The sequence below is a fragment of the Anas acuta genome, chromosome 8 (genome assembly GCF_963932015.1).
Source record: "Anas acuta chromosome 8, bAnaAcu1.1, whole genome shotgun sequence".
NCBI classification, from domain to species: domain Eukaryota; kingdom Metazoa; phylum Chordata; class Aves; order Anseriformes; family Anatidae; genus Anas; species Anas acuta.
Genome location: NC_088986.1, coordinates 12,178,373 through 12,199,157, shown reverse-complemented (window position 1 = coordinate 12,199,157; position 20,785 = coordinate 12,178,373). Strand labels below are relative to the sequence as shown.

General features: G+C 36.5%; 1 protein-coding gene across 1 annotated transcript in view; it reads right to left on the bottom strand.

Moving 5' to 3' along the window:
• The window catches only part of AK5 (adenylate kinase 5), a 95,299-nt gene extending 74,514 nt beyond the window's left edge, over window positions 1-20,785 (bottom strand). Inside the window, exons 1-6 of the mRNA XM_068691398.1 lie at window positions 20,516-20,785; window positions 18,736-18,922; window positions 17,534-17,701; window positions 11,403-11,572; window positions 11,162-11,275; window positions 271-462 (exon numbers count right to left, since the gene is read on the bottom strand). Of these exons, the coding sequence (XP_068547499.1) occupies window positions 271-462; window positions 11,162-11,275; window positions 11,403-11,572; window positions 17,534-17,701; window positions 18,736-18,922; window positions 20,516-20,575 (891 nt within the window). The 5' untranslated portion in view covers window positions 20,576-20,785. The remainder of the gene's footprint in view (window positions 1-270; window positions 463-11,161; window positions 11,276-11,402; window positions 11,573-17,533; window positions 17,702-18,735; window positions 18,923-20,515) is intronic.

The following is a 20,785-nucleotide window of genomic DNA, read 5'->3' as shown; positions in this document are numbered from 1 at the left end:
CACACTCCCTTTGACTCTCACATAATCTTTTTAGCATTACTGAGAAATGTTCTGGATTTGTACAGAAAATGCAAATAATGTCATATTCTCTAAAGTACATCTTCACTTTGTAACTACAGGCAAAAGGTAAAAGTTAGCTTTCAGTGAACTTGGTGAATGAATACCTAAAACATAATTTGAGTCATCGAGCCTATCTTAAAACAAAAGGTCTAAGAAACCAAATGTAACTGCAACACTAAAGTTTTCAGAGGTATATACTAAATGACTTACTGTGATGATTAGCCCCTTTTCCTGGAAATATTTAACCAGGGGGATGGCATTCTGCTTGAAATTCATTAGTCTTCTTTGAGTAGCTTTCAGGTTATCATCAGGTCTCCCTTGCTGTTCAGCACGCTTCAGTAACCTTTCTTTGAGCCTTTGATTGGAACATGCCAGAAACACCACCAAATCTGGGGTACAGATCTGTGGAAAAAACAATGTAAGAACTCTGTGATTAATTGCTCAGCACAACAGGACTCAGCAATTCCACTACTAGATGAGACTCAGATATGCAACATTTGCATAAAGTAGAACTTAAGTAATTAATTTTCTATTGTTTCTTTTTGGGGATTCACCAGTGGGCAAATCTGTAAAACAAATAGCCAGATTAAAAAAATAAATAAATAAAAATTCTGCATAGCTGGATTTCTGTCACTTGAGGTAATACAACCTGAAACACTCTGGCCTTTTTCCCTGGCAGTCTAAGTACAGAAAAGTTCTTCTGAAGTCAAAAGAAACAAATAAAGCTTTTCAGATTTGGGGTGGTGGTTATTAGTCATTGGTTGTAAAGTAGGGCACTGGCAGAGTAGGACATGGAAGAAGAAGGAAGTGGCTAAAAAGCAGGACCATTTTCAAACCGCAGAGGACACTCTGATAAGAAGTACTGGCAAGTAGGATGGTGGCCTCTTTATCATTACAGAAAACCAGATTTTAAAGAAAATGAAATTACATTTTATGCACATTGTAGAGAATTATAGACCCGAGGACAGAAACTACAACCTGAACCCCAAAATACTAATTTTGGTAATTTTTCAATTCCATTAGATTTTGAAACAACTAACCTTGTAATCTAAGGTGTTTTTTCATTTGTTTGTTTTTTAATACCTGTCAGTGGGAGAGAAACTGTCTCCTCTCTCTCCTAAATCCAAAACAGGTACCACAACTTTATAAAAGCAGAATAATTCTCCCTCTTTTCAGCCTATTTTAATTGACAGGGTTATTTTGTCCTTTCATGGGATGAATTAATTATGACAATCTTATTACCACAAAATAGCTTTAAGGTACATAATTATTCATGTGAAAGACTATGAAAGTAAGTTTGTGTTAGACTTTCAAGCAATGTGGACTTTATTAAAAGTATCTCTGTTAAATGAGGGTTGCTTCGTTAGCAGTAGAAACATAATGAGAAATCAGACATTGGGAGTTTAAAGAGCATACAGTAGTAAAGAAATCCAGATTTTGACATAGCTGTTAAGCACTGCTACAAGAGAATACAAAAGAATTCAAAGCCTGTTAGGTATGGAACACCGTCTCATGAAAGGGAATGACTGATGCACGTTGCAGAGGGCTGCGCGAGGTGTTTCATGTTGCAGCGTGAATATCCAGCTGATTGGAACTTCCTAATATGAATTAGAAAATTTCGGAAATTGTAACTGTAAATCAGGGATCTAGAAAAGTGATGGACAAAAGTCATTTGTATGAGTGAGTAGTTTTATTTAGTATTTCCATTTCTGCTGATTCTAATAGCTGAGAAGAAAGACAGTAAGAAATCTTCAGATGCCCCAAGCTAGAGCTGCCTTCTCCCCACTTTCAATACTCACTCCCAAATATCTTCCGGACTACCATCTACAACATACTTAGGTGCATGAAGTCATACCAGACCTCCTCAAGAGTAGAAACTAGGCTTTAGCACATCACAGAACTTTTCATATAGCATCAAACCCTACATGGAGTACTTACAAAAAATGAATCTTCCATAAAATTAGTAGCCCAAAAGAAAAAAGAGAAGGAAGCAAATGGAAGATTTCCTTCTTTTTGACACAGACACGAGACTGCACCTTTCCATGGTCAGTCTTAGTTCTTTAAAGAAGCTGTGGCTGAATAAGTGCAGCCTCACTGCAAGGGAAGGATGTGAAAGCCACCGTGACCCCACCAGGCGCGGGGTTTCTCACCTGTTTAGTTCCACCAAACTGGGCAGGCTTCAGCAGTCAGTTCCTTTTTAAGAAAAAGTGAGAGCATACCCTGGGCTGAATTCTTTAAGATTCTCATTGTAAAATGAGGATAATAATGAGGTACAGCACAGTAAATGCTTTGAGAAATTAATTAATTAGGCTTTTAATTACTCCCTATTGCTTTTTAAAATGGAAAGGTCTCTACAGGAGTTAAGTATTGTTGTTCTTATTTTTTGACTAGTAACAGTAACAAAACAAAAGACAGTATCAGAATCTTAAGAACTAAAGCTATTTATTCTGACACCAGCTTTTGTAATTTGAAATACATTTCATTCACTGAAATAAAATGCAATGGAAAACAATGGTTTAAAAGTCGTAGTTCATGAAACTTAGTTGCAAAGGAAGTATTATTGAAAAGGTTTTCTGAAGTGGAAGAAAACGTAATTCAAGCATATTTGAGGTAGGAATACAAAATAGATTCATGATTATGTGATGCCTCTATGAACTCCTCTCCTACCTACAGAATACTCTTCATCATCAGAAAGTATCTTGAGACCATTTAATAAACACATCTCTACTTAGTTTTAGATGTATGAAAGGGTAATATCTCTTCTACATCCACAGGTCTACAGACATAATAGCACTTACTATATTTCTCTGACATGCATTTATAACCTTCAGGGTAAACCCTTGAAATGCTATTGATATTTCATTCCTGATTTCATGAAACACTCTGCTTCCATTTACCTCAACTGCACCCACCTGCAAAACATGCTTATAAATAAGGTGGAATGTAACAGCCTGGTGTGAATGCATGGATGTCTGAGGTTATTCCTGTGCTAGTATAGATAGCTTGCTATGTAAATATGAGTACATGTTGCTCTTTTTCTAGCAATGGAAATGATTTCTTATGACTTATCTGAAAACAAAGTTGTATTTTATTTTTTTTTAAACTCAGAATAACTGGTGTTGATTTTAATGACTAGGAACTGCTTTTTTCTTAAACCTGGCTTATATAAATGGTTCTCTGTGTAGGGAACCAGCACAGATAGAACTGGATTCCTTCATGCTGATTTTCCTTAACACACTTACATTATGTTGAAGGTAGAGGGTCTTACTCATATCTAAGGGAACCAAATTTAACCACTTACTAATTGGGATTTGGCAGAAGGGAAAATCTTGGCCTATGGGAACAGGTAGGTTTCTGGTTTTTCACAACTTTCTGAAATTTAACTGAGACAAAAAGCATATGGCATCAACTTAAAATAACGCTGGTGGGTAGGAAATGTTCAATCCTCTGATTCTTTTAGAATAGTATTTACTAGTAAGTAAAACTTACTCTCTGTGGGTCTAAATCTCCTTCCTAAAGCAGTACAAAGAGTAATTCCATTCAAGTCAGTGCTCAAGTCCATTCAAGTGGTGTTATTGATGGAAAGCAGTGTAAGTAGAAAGATACTCATCTCTCTGGGGATATGTCCTGCATCTCCTCTTGTTACTGAGAGTAGAGTGGTTGTTTGCTATAAATTAAGTGATTATTCTCTCAGTCATTATTCCTCATTAGGCAAAAGATGAACATGCTTTGTTTCTTAATTTCTGGTATGTTCTGTTAGATACTCATGAGAAAACTTAACCGACAATCATCATTAATTCAACAGTGCATTCTATTCCAATTGGTAAAGGTTACCAGCAAGTTAGTTTATGTCCATTGTAAGGGCGCTCTCCATTGTAATTACTGATTTGATTTTTATAATTCCATCTCTGCTGGGTTACTATACTGTTTTAATAGGTTTTTTTTCTTCTTCTTTTAAAAGACCAAAGTCATGTATTGTATTGTCAAGAATGAATCCTGAAAATAGGATTTTTTCTGGTAACCACTTCTGAACCGTATTCATGCTGTCTGACAATAAGCTCGCAGGAAATTGCCCAGACTAGGTGATTAGGCCCTCTAGTAATTGATTAAGAGGCAGGTGCCTTTAGGAAGGACTAATGCAGTATTTCCCCTGTGTAAGAAAGCTAACCAAAAGGAATCCCTAGCTGTAAATACTAATGTTAATGCTACAAAGAGAGTTTGAAGCAGATCCCAGGTTCAGAACTGCTCAGCAGGCGTCTTAATCCTTTCTGAATACAGAATATTAGGTCCGTTCCTGAGAGGTAAGGACCAACAGTGGATGAGCTCCCATTTGGCTAGTAGGGAAGAATCTTTACCCAGAAAAATAGTAAACATGTGATTTTACCCAGCAGGAAGAAATTTGAACCGTTGCTTGCTTTCCCCAAGAGAGTGTTTTAGCTACCAGGAGAGAAAACAGACAATGATAAGACCATTCTACAAGGCTTCCCGTTCAGACTTGACTTTAAGAAAGCAATTTAAAGCTCACAGGGCCAAAGAGAATGAATGAAAGGAAACACAGCAAAGCAGCCTGCTGTTATGGTACACTCCTACCCCTCGTACAGATGACTGGGTACATTTGGAGGAAGGGAAATAGAAATTGAAGAAGGAATGCAATGAAGAAGACGTATAGACAACGATGCGGAAAAAACATATTTGCTGGAACAAAAGCCTATTGCAAAGGACAGATTCTCTCCCCTTCAGGCGATTATCAGAAGGGTTTCATTCCTTTCATTAGTTGTTCTGAAGCTCATGTTCTTGAACAGTGACAAAGCATATTTTCTATGAGAAGCTCTTTGCTGAGCATGAGCTTGGCTGTTGGACTGCCATATCCGGGTTGGCCACAAACACCTATGTCAAGCTTTTGAGGTGACTTAGCAGGCATCATTTCTGCTTGGAGGTTTAAGTGTCCGACTTGGAGGAATAGTGCTACTTTCCTGACACTGTGAGAGGAGAAGTCGGCTCTTCCAAACAGCCTATACTGTTCCTTCTACACAGCCTGTTTTACTTCAGCACAATTATTTTACACAGTAATTTACATAAGGAATATATCTGGGAGTTAAAAAGTAAACTTGAATCACAGCTGAGATAATTTCTACAAAAATATTCTATTAGTAGTAATCATTAATTCTACCAGTTCCCCATTTTATTTCACTGTTAGTGAACCTCACAGTAAATATGTTTTAAGCAAACATCATCTCTACTTACTTATTCTACTGAAATAAATGGTGTTAATGGTGGTGAAGAAATTACTGAAATCAGAAGGAAAGTTATGCATGAATGACTGAAAATGGAAAAACAAACAAACAAACAAACAAAAAAACAATCCACAAAGCAGTAATTGAAATTAACTGGTAAATACTGAAGTGAGAAATTGTTTCTCCTGGGATGAGAGAAACTTATCACCATGTGAGAGATTACACACAAAGTCAAACTGCTGCTGCTTCTTCACAAGTCATTTGAGTTCAATACACCAGTCAGAGACATTTCATTGCTGTGCTACCAGAGAGGAAGAGATTTAGCATGCTTGAGCATGCTGGTACTGTAGGTGACTTGCTGAATTTCAAGCTGACAGGTTAATGGTAAGTAAACCATTTTCTCCTTGGCATTTTCGAAAGTGTGCTTGGAATCTAAACACCTTTCTTGTATTTGCACTCAGCAGAGATAATGGATACCTTAGAAGTGTCTGCTTCAGGGTAGCTATATGTATAGGCTGAAACTGAAAAGATAAATAAATAAAACAGTATTAAAGCAGCACTACTACCAATCAGAATGAATTTTAAAATTATCAAAATCCAGCAATTATCAGGTATTTAAAACAAATACATAATCTGTAAGTTCTGTTTGCTTTTAAGACATTAAAATTCATGTTTTCTTTTTTTTTTTCCTTCATAACCATGAGCACTTGAAACTTCGTTTTAAAGTGAGAGCTGAGATTCTCATAATTGTGTGACTTTTATGTTTTTATGTGACTTTAAGTTTTTATGAACAGTACCACTATCATAAACGTTGGCAGTATTGACTCTGCTTTCTGGAATTAACAAACAGGAGACTCAAATTCTGGCAAGAAATAAAATCTGACAAGAATCCAAGACTTTCAGTGAGATAAGTTATATGTTATATATTCACAGAATCATATAATATCTTGAGTTGGAAGGGACCCACAACGATCATCGAGTCCAAATCCTTCAGTCTTCAAAGGTATAACTAAAAGAAAAAAAATACAGGCTTGGTTTCAACTCGGATAAGAATTTCACATAAAATTAGGTAACTTCTCCAATACTCATGGCTATGAGATCTCACAGGCTAAAATGAGTAACTGACCATTAAGAAATGAAACTGGTGTAAGTATGGCAGAGCTGCTGCTGGCTGCTAAACACTGCCGAAAATCTGAAAACATCACTGATGACGTCTTAAGACTATTTTTCTGCTTGAAATATATGGATGATAGGAACAGTGATATTAACAAAACTCAATAAAATAGAAAAAATAATGTTTTAATTCAAATGTAAAATTCCTCAGATGTGTAAAGTGCTTTTCATCCACTTACTGACATTATTGCTTGAAAGCAGGGTTTGTTCCTTCTGGTTTCTAGATCTGAGCAGGAAGAAAAATATTGTGTTTCTGTGAGTATTGCAAATGAAACGTTGGTTTATCCTAGGCGTGTAGTCATTGGGATGCGATGTGTTTTTAATACAGTTCTGCCTAGCAACACTTGGAGTACTGACTGGCCAAATGGGAGCCTGGCAACATAATAAGAAAGGAATCATAATCTTTTAACTATACGTATGTTTGGGAATGTTAGCATAAGTTGGTTCGATTTGACTCATTTATCTAAGAATAACATTTTTTTCCAGAGAAAAGTTTAGCTTCTGGATTAGTTAACGGGATAAAAATGTGCTGGTAGTACCAAGAGCAATTACAAGTGAAGTTCAACAAGAATTCTTTATAATTGTGTATTTCTGTACTAGGTATTATATAGGACAAGTATTGTAACTAGAGTTCAGACATACAAGTTTTCATTTACCTTTTTCAGAAACCAAAGAGATGATGAAAGCTCAAATAATGTCAGGTCTCAATAACAGCTGTCAGCCATAAAACTGAAGGAATCATTTGAGCATAAATAGTTTCTGTTAAAGATGCCTGCAGACACCGTACAGTCAGAATCTGTGTGTGCTTGCAGAAGAAACCACGCACCTTAGCTGACCTTCCCCTTTTCCGCTCACTATTCATATGGTGAGCCATTTCCAATATAAATTAGTTTATCTTCACAGTAACTCAGCCCAGTTCTTAATAGTGAAATCAATGTAATAATATGTACAAAATAGTTCAGTAAATAGACTTCAAGGAATTATAGTGCTCAGGAGCAAGTTGGATGTTATGCCCTTCACGCTTTGCCTTTCAGTTCTTTAGCATCCACTATCCACAACATGCATTGGTGGAAAATGGGGAGGCAGTGTCGCTTAGACCACAAATATATGGAACAACATATGGGTAACATAACAATATAAACTACTTATGATTAATAAAGACCAGATGTGCTCTCTTGAATTATAATTATGTTAGGTTTTGGCAGCCTGCTTTGTTTATAGACCTCCTATGCTCATGTCTCTGTTTGAGCCTTAGCTACTCTCTCAATATCTTGTATTACTCAGCTCTAGTTCTATGCAGTGCAATAACTTGTCCTTCACATTCTCCCCTGCAATTTATTTTTGGTATTGTTGCATATATTCGTGGAGATCTTTTCTGTCTGTGTAAACAAGGGCAAAGGAGAGAGGCTATACAGTGGAAAATGATACTTGTAAAAGAATACTTCTTTGCTTATTTCAAGCTTTCATAGGATTACTAATGAATACGCATCCCAACACACTCAAATGACAAAGAATAAGTGAATAGTCACCCTTGTCCCTGCTGCTCATTCCTCCCACTGAGAGGAGGGGAGGAATTTCCTACTCCTATTTCCTATATGGCTGAAAGAACTGAGAAGGCCAACTTTCTCCGTTTAACTATATACAAATTTCCATCATTATTTTAATGTACATCATAAATTCCAAAAGTGTTCTAGCTGCTTTACAGAACAAATAATAATGTAAAATCACTGTTCTAAAGGATACAATTTCATTTTGGAACCCCTGTAACCAAAACAATCAGCTGCAAAGGGATCATGCAATGAGGGAAAAATTAAATCAGTAATAACTCCTACTTCATCTATCTGTGTATCTTTTGACACTTCCCCTAAATGTAACCTTTAAAATGGCTTGTGTCATACAAACGTATCTGCTGTTTTCAGGTACATAGCATGCAAAGGTCTTAAAGAGACCTTTGTAAAATAAGTATGCGTCTGTGTCAAAACTGATGATAACAATAATAAGAATCAATTTTTATTCACAACTTTTTATCAGCACATTTCGGTACTCTACAGGGGATGTCTTTGTATGAATAAGGCATATGAATTACCGAATAAAGGGATTTGACTATTTGCATTTTGTAAGATTTCACTATTTTCTTCAGAAGGATGTCCCATTGCTTAATAGGTCTTCTAATTAAAAAAGTGTCTTACTATTTAATCAAAATTTTCATTTCTAAAATTTCAACCAATTATTTTTCATCTTGTCACTTTTGTCTAATGAGACCAATTCTGTACCTTCCTCATTATAAATTATGAATGGCTTCTACACACTGCTAGCAAAAAAGCTATAGCATTCCTAAACTGTGGAAAACAAACGCAGCATCTTTAATTGCAGTCCTACACAAATTATCACAACAGTTAATCAATGAATTCTCCACAACTCAATTGCATTTCCCATTGAGGGATCTCCGTGTTGCTCAGAAATACTAGCATGTTTAATGTAAATAATCTGACATGCCATGGATTACTGTCAGCCTCATCCTGTGAGGGAAGACAAGTAGCACATCTGCTGATAGTTCCTTTGCCTTATTACAAGACATCATCATGTAAATAGCATTATGGTTTACTAATCAGGATTTTAAAGAAACAGTAAGCATTTTATTTCTGTAAAATATAAAGCTAATATGAAACACTGGATTAAAAATTGAAATTAATTGAAATGACATTAATTGAAATGAAATTAATGCATTGAAATACATGCATCCTTTTTCTGCATTTACTTCCATGGCCTTAGATATGCTCATATAAGAGGTCAGCTGCAAGAATAGGTGAAAGAGGGGAGGTAGCCTAAACAGAACAAATTTTCGTTCCTGTGCTCCTATAAAAGCTCTGTGGTTCCTTTCCCTCCCCATATTCATTTTAGAGCAGATAAGATTGAAAGGTGGCCATATATGAAGTGCTGTGCATTTTTTTTTTTATTTTTTTTTTTTTGAGGGACTCAAATAGTCATCTATCTTTCAGGCAGAACCAGGCATTGAGGAGGAAGATTTAGCAAATCCCATTAGCCTAAAAATGAACAAACTGAGAATACAGTCAAGTCTAAAATGGCTAAATCCATTCTCTCTTTTCTCTAGAAAAGCAAGACTAATCTACAGCATCCTTGACACGGAACATACTAAAAAGGAGCCCAAGTCAGAATATCTATCATCCATCTTTCTATCAGTCTTTTTTTCATGCAGTTTTATACAGTGAACAAGGGCTAACCATACGTGCAGAGTGGAATCTTTCATATTAAATTTGGAAATACTAGAAAAACATATTTGAATGATGTAATGGGAGGGCTCAACCATATATGAAACATAGTGTTAATCTTTCTCCTCTTCCATGGTGTGCTTTGCAAGAGATTCTTCTACTACCTCCTCATCTCTGCTTCTCAGTTGGATTAGTAATGGATCCTATGATGGGTGCTCAAATGTTTTTTAACTGTTTTTACATTGTAGAGGGACAATCTGCTAACTATAAGCATTTAATAATTTAGCTCCTGTCAGTTCTTCCATTCTTACATCCCCCATTATTTCGTCAACCACAACATCAGTGCAAAATTAGAAATTAGAAACCAAGAAATGCTCTTAAGTCATGCTATCACAAAATATACTAGAGATAAAAAAGAGACAAGGAAATGACCATTAAGCCTAAATTCCTGCTCTCTGTTTCATTTATAAAGTAGTTAATCTTCCCTTTTGTTAATTACAAGGAGATATAACTGGCAGTCATTGGCTCTTTTCTATAATAACTATTTTGTATGTTTTGTTTAATTTCCTCAACTCGGTCTTCTAAATTTTGCCCAGAATACCTTACAAAAGCACATTAATGAAATGCCTTATTAGTTGCTTGCTTTTGTTACTTCTGCCTTGGCAATGCCACTCAGATTTCAAAGTACAAAAACGGCAGTATGCTAGCGATTGGGAAGTACTTTGAAATGCTCTGCTTGAAGGGTGCTCTGAAAATTCAGCACTGAAACTGCAACCTTTACTTGTGACCACAACCATTACGGTAACGGCACTCGGTAAGAAAATTATGTAATCTGTTTGTTTTTCCACTGAAATTAAGTATTTTTAGACAAGTTTAAAATATACACAGGAAAACAACATCTGAATAGAACTCAGAAATACAGTTTTAGCTGACTATATCTTAGAACTGCAATTCATAATAACCAAAATGACCTAAAAAGTGCATTTATGGTTTAGAAAACCTTGCAAAACAGGCAATTTTAACTTTTATTTTATTCTCATTTTTTTCAGTGCACCATTATAAACTTGATTTAAGTACGTTTCTCTTAATATACAGTAAATTGAACAAATAGATGTGGATAATGTTTTCCTCCTTTCTAAATAACTAATAAATGAAAAATATTACTTGTTAGATTTCATGTAATTTTCTTCTTCATCTTGAGAGGATTTTAATTACCAAGACAGGAGACTTGGATCATTGGTTATGTTATCACACTGCCTTTTTACAAAATACTCTGGTTTCACACTCGATAACATAAACCAAAAGTAGAACCTTTTGTCAGTCTGTAATTAGGTATTTGCAAACATTCAAAGAGCAATGCTCAGTTAGAAATAGCATCTTTCTTGGAATCTGCCTGCTAATTTCAAGAAGCTTAGCTGTTACAGAGACATATAAGTAGTTATAAGAATAAAACCAAACTCTTACTTGGTCCTCAAAGGAGATTGCCTGGGCAACGTCTCTGGGAAATCCATCGATCACTATACCTTCTTCATCAGGGATCTGCATTAATCTCTGCTTGATCTCAGTTATGGTTGTTTCCTTTCACACAGAAAAGTTATTTATTCAGGATTATAAAGAAGGTTTTCTTGTTGGTACACATTAATACAGCATGTACAAATCCTTAGAAAGTAAACATTTACACAGGATAGGCTTAATTTTGCTGTACCTGAGGGGCCAGTTCTCCTGTGGTAATTATTTTGGCAATTAGACTCCATTTTCTATTGCTGCTTGTGCTGTGGATCTTCTTCCTTAACAGTTCACCAACTGATATGTAGTTAAATCCATAGCGTTCTGCTATTTTCAAACTCTGTGTTCCTTTACCACTTCCTGGGCCACCTATTGTTAAGTATAAGCAAAACATTAAATTAAACTGTCTGAAGTACCCAGTCATATGTGAAATCTCTGTTATCAGCACCAACCTTCAAACTATTACCAGAACAATTCTTGCCATTGCATGACTTGTTACTGCTCATTAGAAATTGGTCTCATCTACTGATTATACAGGTAACAGTTTTTACAAGTAAAAAAAGAATACAAATCTACTTGTGAAAAAAAAATAAAATCTTTTGGGCTTGACTTCATTCTAAAGCTGTTTCTGCAAGGGAGTTTTCTTGATTTGTAGTAGAAGGAGACACAAGTGAACTGGTCTCCTCTTGAACTCTTTGAATCCAAAGGTAGAGAGAGCCAAATTGTCTGAAGTGTTTATTCATGACAGAATCACACCTGGTGAAATAAGCCAGTGAAATCAATGGACTATTCACAAAACGGAACTAATACAATCTTCTCTTAAATGAGTTTGCATGAGTTTCTGAGGTTTTCTAATTTTAAAATACAGAAAAATATTAAATAATCAGCTGAGATGTTTCCATAGTGATTTGGTACATTGATTTTTATTGAACCGTGCATACTTCTGATATTGATGCTTGAAGCATCCGACAGAGAAGCAATTTGTTGGATTCAGATTGCTGGACAACCTGAAGAATACAGAGACTCTGGAATTTAGCACAGGAATTAGTATCAAAATCACAGAAAACAGCCACACTAGATAGCAGGGAATGCTGAAGTGAAGGTTGGCTTCAGCAGAAGCAAGAATACATGTATAAAAAAATCAGAACAGGTCTAAACTAAGAGGACATGTTATGATGTGAAGAACAGAGGAACTAGAATCCAGTGTGTCAAAATACGGAATGGTTTTGATAGAATAAATATTTATGTATAGAAAGGTGTATTTTACTGAATAGCATAACAAAGCAAAAACAAAACAAATGTTATGGTATTAATTCCCAAACTAACTAGTTGGAATTTTATTTCAACAGACAAAGAATGAGTGTTATTAAAAATATAGTATACATTTCCTGTGAACTTTAAAAAATAGAGCAGTGCAGTGAAAGCAAATATAGATACAATGAGCTGCCTGTTAGTAATAATACAACTCTTTCCTTTGTTATCTGTATCATTCCCATAAGTAGCTTTTATGTAATTAATACAGATTTGATGGCAGAATAAGCTTTACAGTATTTCTCCCTACATGGTTATGTGTACCCAGGTTCAAACCTGTATTCAGCATTACATGCCAGAGAGCTTTCAGCAAAACCAGCAGCCACTAGTAGCTCTTCTGGTCCCCTGACCCTGGTAACTCTCTGCCTTGCCCTTGCAGCTCAGATCAGGACTCACTTGAAGAGGATGTGCAGGGAAACGTGGCTAATGTTGAAATATTCCTTAAGCCTTAACCCAGCCTACAGTTTAGTTACACCCTTGGGTAGAGAATTCTTTATCATTACCCAATTAAATAAATAATGCTTAAATCAAGCCAGGTTAAAATAAATACAAATATAAGCATCTGTACATCCAACTTGACAATGTAATTGCCGATGTTCATAAAACACACAAGCAAAGATGTGAAAGAAAAACTGTCTTATCTCTATACAGTAGGATTCCAACAGAAAAATACTTTCCCCTCACCAAGTTCACTTGCTGTTTGTCCCTAACAAGGCACAAACTTTCTCTCTTCTTTTGGCAGATTGTGTTAGCCTTTACAGCTATTCTTTTAAGTCTTCTAGGTGACCCAGATGGACTTTTTTCAGCTATCCTCTTCATTAGAATAAAGGATGTTTCCCTTTTGTAGATCTGCAAGCATCTGTTATACCAGGAATCACCTCCTCCACTCAAGTGCCTACAAAGCAACTCTGCTTTGGCTCTCCCTCTGATGGCACACCCAGCCTTCCCCACGACAAACACATTTCAGCAAACCTTTTGTTCTGTTTCACTCCTACATCAAAAATGTACCTGATATAAATGTTCAAACAAGATAATTCTATGTCATTTATGGTTTATTACAGGCTCTCGGTAATCTGGGATGATAGTGGGTTTGCAGTAATTGATTTCCAGTGCAATTTTTCTTAAGTAGATGAAAACGAGAGCACAAAGAGGTGCTGCTAATTGCCAGATGATTGCTGCTGGTGTGCATGGAATAGATTTTGCCAGGTGTAAAAGTATGATTACTACTAAATACAAGAATGTTGACTCACTGTCTAAAGGTTTCCACAAGCAGCCTTCTATATACATAAAGCCACATATTGCAATCTAGTGAGCATAACTTAATTTGTATTATGCAATATATGTGTGTGTTTACACAGGTAACATTTATTTCTGTGTATTTATGTGGCTTTATTTATTGGCAATAGTACTGCCAGATAAAAGGAGCAGTAGGTTGTGACTATGCTTCAAAGCAAAGGGTTTATAAAACATACCGGAGCCAAAACTGTTCTTAATTCTTGCAGATATAAAACTTCCTTTCAAGGATGAAAATTCAGTTTACTTCCCTGGAGATGCAAGACCAGTTTGAAACAAACTATCTTGCATTCCAGAAACAATAAAGATGCAAAATATATATAGCTCATATGTAGAAAATTAGAAATGGTAGAAAATTTGATAACAAGGAAAATAGCGCATGCATTCCAGTAAAGATACAAAAGGTGCCAGAAAAATAGAACTGTTTCTCGAAAAAAACATCTGCCTCTGCAAAAGCCTAAAATAGCTGAAAAAATATCAGTAAAACTTTTTAAAACCAAGGAGTAGACTTCATTTCTGAAGAAGAAAATGAGAGCTTGTCTTTGCCTTTAAAGAAAAGCAGACAAAAAAAAAAAATAAGGCATAGATTGGCACTTCTGTTCGTTCAATTTACATTTGCAAGCATAAAAAGGGGAAAATATTTCCTTTAATGTTCATAAACTTCTCATATATTGTGTTTTTCTCAATCCCAAAAATGTCCCTTTATAGCAAGCTGGGATTATCCATTTACAATCTAATGCTGAATTTAGGTAATAAAAGAAGAGAAAAGTGGTAGGACAAAACTACATCCCACAGCAAGTCATTATAATTTGTTGAACTTTGTATCCATTTTTGACTCTGATAAATTATATTGCCAAACTGTTCACTAGAAAGGAAAATCAAATCACTTTTGTTTTTCATTCTTTTCACTTATTCTGAGATTATACATTATTCAGGAAGAGCGTGATGATTATTTTAAGTATTCCGTAGATGTCTAGACTAAGGAATGTTCATTGCATCTAAAATTATGTTTTCTAAGCGTTTTAAGTGATGGTTTTTGTGCCCCAAAAGTTTTACTAAAGCAGTTGTTTTAATTTAGTTTTCTCAATGGAAGTTCAAACTTTTGGCTTTGCTTAAATTGTAAATTCCAGTTAAATTTGTGTAATAATAAGATTTCTGAAAAGATCTGTGATTTTAAAATCTAGCTGTGGACTGGATTTAAAAAATAAAAGGATCATCTGAATACTGACAGTTCAGTCTTTGATCTATCCTTTATATTTTGCTTATAAAAGGATATTTTTCATTAAGTGCAGTTTAAAAACATACTGCAGAATGGAGCTAATGACATGAGGTAATTCATTTTATAAGATCCTTGTATTCAGGCTGTATCAATAGTAAAAATGCATTTTTTGAAGTATGTTAGAAAGCACATTTTTAAAATGCAATGTAGTTTCCTATTGTTATAATGCCTTAGAAACTTAATTTTCCATTGATTCAGAGGTGTGCCATCCTGGAAGATTCCATATGATTTTTCTAAAATCCAGTCACGTACTCACTTTGCAGCTTTACATTTCATCAGAAGACTTCTCAGCAAACACAGAAAAAGAACAAAAACCCCACCTTTTTGACTTACTTTTTGCCTTGAAGCTACTTGGTTCATTATATGGATGATATATTTCATAAAGCATGGAGGTTGTAAAAACCTTTATGGAAGCATGAATGAGATCTTGGGCTCATGTATTATTAAAGTTCAGAAATATGTGAAGCAGAAGACAGTTTTTTAACTTCTGTTCATTGCAGTCTCCAACAGTGAATGGGGCTAGTATTGTCCTAGTTAGGCAGTATGGTGAATTATGGCCAGTTAGACATATCTACCTTCTTAACTGAATGCTTAGCTAGCACTTTATACAAACTGAAAAGTATGCAACACATTTTTTGTGTACAATTTTTGTTTCTTGAAATTAATAGTTCACTTTTTTCATTATCACTCTTTAATGTAGTATATTAGTTACTCTTTTATACTTCCCATCTATGTTTTTATGTGCTTTCTCAATAGAAAGTTGAATTTGGATGAAATTTTCTTGACATTGTACAAAACTGGATTATAGCTGTTAAGCTTTATATTGATTTGTGTTTCTATCAGATCACACTATAATAGACAGATTCAGAGAAACTCAGTTGTAAAATAAACCTGAAATAGCTTTTGTGGGATGTTTACAATGTTCCGTGTATAAATGGGGGAAAAGAAAAGCTTTGTCAAATCCGTGCTCTGTTCATTATATGCTGGTGTTCAAGGATTTCACTTCAAATACTCCTGCGCTCAGTTCCAGAGCTGAAAGCCAATCTCTCTTTCACCTAGATCAAATCTTCATTCATCACTCTACTGCAATACAGCTACACAGATCTCAATGCATAAGAGGCTTCTGTGGTGACTGAAAAGGAGCCAGTTTTTCTCCTCTGTGAAAAGGAAGGCTAGCTAATTAGTTAAGATGAAAGAAAGGCATGTGTTCTTTCTCCATCTAATGCAAACTTTATAGTTCAATGGTGCACGAATGATTTGCATGAAGAGAATTGTACTTCAGAAACAAAAGATTAAGACAATTAAAATGCTTAAGCAATTCTTTTGGCATACTACAAATATCTAGAAAAATGATTTTTTTCTGTTTTTAATATATTAATATCACATTTCTGAGAACTCTTGTTTGCAGAGCACACGCTGTTCTTAGATATCCCACTGTATAGCACAGAGAAGACATTTCTTTTTTTTTTTTTTTTTACTATACTACATATTATTCTCTGTTATGGTGAAAATCTCTCTCTCTCTAAAATAAATAAGACTTTATAGGCAAAAAAAAAAAAATTATTCTTGTCACCTGACACCTCTGTTGTAACTATTTAAACAGTGCAGAGAATCAGGCATTAAGCCTCAACGTAGAATCTGGAAAGACAACCATCTCAGATAACAATCAAAATTCAGAAAAAGAAGAAAGCATTGATTTAGCCTTAAACTGCAGCTATCTCTTGATAAACAGAATGCTGGTCCAAGGCTGGAAAAGATGAGTTGCTTAGAAAGTACACTAAACAGCACACTAGAGATAACCTGGGGAGAGAGCACAATTAACTAATGATAACTGATGGCTCACTCTCCCTGAAGATGGCACAAGATTCACTCACCAAATAGATCTAGGGATTAATTACAAGTGAGAGTATATGTTCACCCCAGCTGGATGTACTGATCTGTTTTCAAGGTTCTGAATATAGAGGACAACTGCTCCCTATCACCTTTTTGAGTGGGCTTATCCTTTTTTTTTTTTTTTTTTTTTTTGTGAGCAGCTTTGGGTACATCTACCTTAAGTGTTTCAGTTCAGATCCAGAGGACCCTTTGGATGAGCATGTTGGTTCACGTGGTAGACCAGTCATGAAATCGGTGAGCTGGGTTCATTTTAGGTTAAATTGTACTGGTAGATGTGCTCCAAAAGTGTGAGCACTCCAACCACCAATGGGGATTCAAGCTACAGAATATGACTGCAGATGCTCCCTCCAACTCCACTAAAATGCTAACACTTGGGATGTTGTGTCCTCAGCACTAACAATTTCACTTTCTGATACATTAATCGGGGTGCACAACTTGCTAAGGTAGACAAAAAATGCATTTAAATATGTACAAGCATCCAATGTATTTGCAGTACCAAATACTAGATGAAGTAACACATATAAAATCTTGTCAAATTGAGTCTGCTTTCATACCTATGACAAGGATAATTTTTGGTCGAGGTCTTCCAGGATCAAACACATCATACTCCTCAATTAGCTCAGCAGTTTCAGAAAGGTCAGTGTCACTTTCTATAGAAAACTGATGGATTGGAGGGAGTCGGTCATACCGTCGGTATGGGAAGTTGGAATTGTCAGGCATCACTGTAAAACAGTAAGACAAACTGGGAATTGTGGAAATATATAGAAAGCTGAAAACCTATTCTTTATACAGATTTAAATAAATGTAATAAGTAAAAGGCATTAAGACTAGCTTTTCTGTAATAAAATATATAATATCTCCTAATTTTACAGTGTGTTCACTATTACTGTATTAATTATTCCTTGCCTCTATTTAGCTGATTTATTAAATTGGAACCATTAGGAGTCAGTTCTCTTGGGTGTTTCTTTAAATTTATAAGCACTTCAGCTTTGCTGTGAAAATCTGCTCATGGCACCCAGAGTTTGGCAGTAGCCTGTGAGAAGAAAAACCTGGTATTGTGCAGACAGCCTGTACTGTTAAGCAGAACTCCTCTGGTGATACATGTTGTACATAAAGATAGAGTGGTATTCTTGCTAATTAGTTTAATGAACTGCTGGATGGCAAGGAAGAATAACTATGGAAACTGAAAGATAAGCTCATTATTCCTTGTTAACATTACAAATAAAATAATTACAGGTATTGGTATGACATTTGCTTAGGTTTTATGAGAAACACCTTTTTCTAAGAATTTATCATTTCCATTGTATTAAGTAAATTAGCATATAGCTCCAATAAAAAAGAAGGAACAGCATAAATCTAAGGAAGTTACTATGTATACTAACTTCCCACCCATACACACCCATAAGGACAAACCAAAAATATAAGCCAAATGTATTGTCAGCTTTGCCCCTATCTTTACAAATATTTTAAGTAGGATACAAGAAATCTCTCCACTAATGTGTTAAATATTTACACAGCAAACATCCTTCATCAGGTTGCAAAATGATCACAACTTTCTCTCTTGCACAGAATCCATTATGGGAGGAGAGAAAACCAAATGCGAGAACCCAAGCAAACAGAATACTTAATCCTTCGCCAAAGGAAGATCAGAATGAGGCTTGATCTGCTATGAAAGTGAGTAAAAAATAGCTCAGTAGAGGATGTAAAATCTTCCACAGTACAGCAAATGTAAGTGTGTTCATACTTAATTCCTTACCATTTCTGAAAAAAGATCTCCTCGATTGTCCTCCATTGAGTGGAGGCAGAGTCTTCTTTTCTGGGCTGACAAAAGTGTCCCATTTCACTTTTTCTGCCCCTCCAAGCTCTTTCACCTTCTGCAAGCAGCTTTCCAAATATTCAATGGGGTCATCAGGTTTGTAACACATTAATCCATTCAACAGACTCTGCAATGTAAAATCGGACATACACACCACAATGATAGATGGCAGGAAAAAATGAGCACTTCTATTTTGAATTTTTGACCATACAGAGAAATCCTGTGTTCCTTGTATTCTCAGACTCTCGTATTCAAGCATGAGAGCAAGGCCTGCAAAATAACAAGATTTGAACTTGCTGGTGTCACAAAAATGGTTCAGAACAAGGGTGCTTGTGGCTATGTCTTTATTCTTGTCTGCTTTCATCAGAATAACAAGACCTACCACTGGCAGATGTATGCACAGCAATACATGAGCTAGATAAGCCCCAAAAGTTGCACACAGAGTGTAGCCTACTAAAATACTAAAATGTATCTTTTCCTTAAAGACAGGTACTTTATCTGTATTGTTGAGCCAACGCTTTCACAAATAATGAAAAAAAATAATATCTAAAAATCATGAGAAATGCTCAAATAGCATTGGAAAAAAAAGCCAAACCCGAAGTCCACATTTAGCTGAGCAGAAATTCCTAGCCATTAGAAAATCCCTGTCTCCAGTATTAATTCTACACTCATTCTGCCAATGAGCGTTATGGGGTGTGTGGAAGAAGGAATGCCAGGCCCTCCTCTGACGCATGGGAATTGATTTTCCTTGACAAAGTGATACATAGGTCATCATCTCACCTCTCCACGAGACAACTGCTCCCAACCTACTCTTAACAATACATGTGTCAGGGTGATTTCTCTTCCTTTGTGCTTTCCCTAATTTGTGTGCAAATACATGGAGGGTTGTAGTTGATACTAGTCATAAAGAGCTCTGATTGAGGCTTTGCTCAGTTATTTGTCATTATCTACAGTTTATACAATAATTGTTACTTACACAGATTTGTGTTTATAAAACAGTGTATCATTTATATGCATCTAGGTTCTTAAGATATTACTTAACTGACCACAGCAACTAGGCAGATATTTTTGCAGATGTGCACCATTTTTTAAAATTTCCAGCACGAGCCTTACGCCTGTAGAGAAAAACAGTTTTATCTGCATCTCTTGCTAAACCATTCACATTTTATATGTGCTAGTAAAACATTAGCATGGGCTGTGCCCTGTAATTTTCAAACACACGTAGTAAAATGTCTTGCTTCAGAACAGACCAGGGAAAATGCGTGTGTGTTTTATAGAGAGGCAAGGATGGCTGATTCTGAAAAAAAAAAAAAAAAAAAAGAAAGAAAAAAAAATCCACATTGCACAGGGAAGAAGTAATTACCAGCCATTAGCAGCAGGTAACTTGTAGGAAGCCAAACAAAACCTCACTGAACAGTTGTGCGTTTTGTTTTTTTTTTTAAGAAAAAAAAATCCCCCAGCCCGAGGAAAAGCCCGAGACACCCCGCAAGCTGCCGGCCGCCTGAATTCCTGGGCAGGGCGGCAGCGGACTGGGGTCCCCCTGCCCTGCGGCCCCCCAAGTTCGCTCCCTCCCAAGGCAGATGAAAAGGGGACAACGGCACCCCCCGGGCCGGCTGCCCCGTCCTTCTATAGCCCCCTTCAGCCCGCTCCCCTAAAGGGGTCCCGGTGCAGAGCATCCCCCCGAGCCCCCCCGGCTGCCTTCCCTGCTGCCCCGCCTCACCTCGAAGAGCTGCGGGATCTCCCTGCGGGCCAGGTACTCCTTCGCCTCACCGGCGCTCATAGCGGGGGCGCGGGGGGGCAGCGCCGAGCCCCGAGCCCGGCACGGCACAGCCCGGCCCGGCACGGCCCGGCACGGCCCGGCGGTGCAATGCGGGAGCCTCAACGAGGCTCCTGCGGGCGGGCGAGCCGGGGCTGGGGGGGGAGGAGGGAGGCAGGCTGCCCGCCTCCCTGGCCCCGCCGCACGGAGCGAGCACGGATTTTTTTCCTTTCC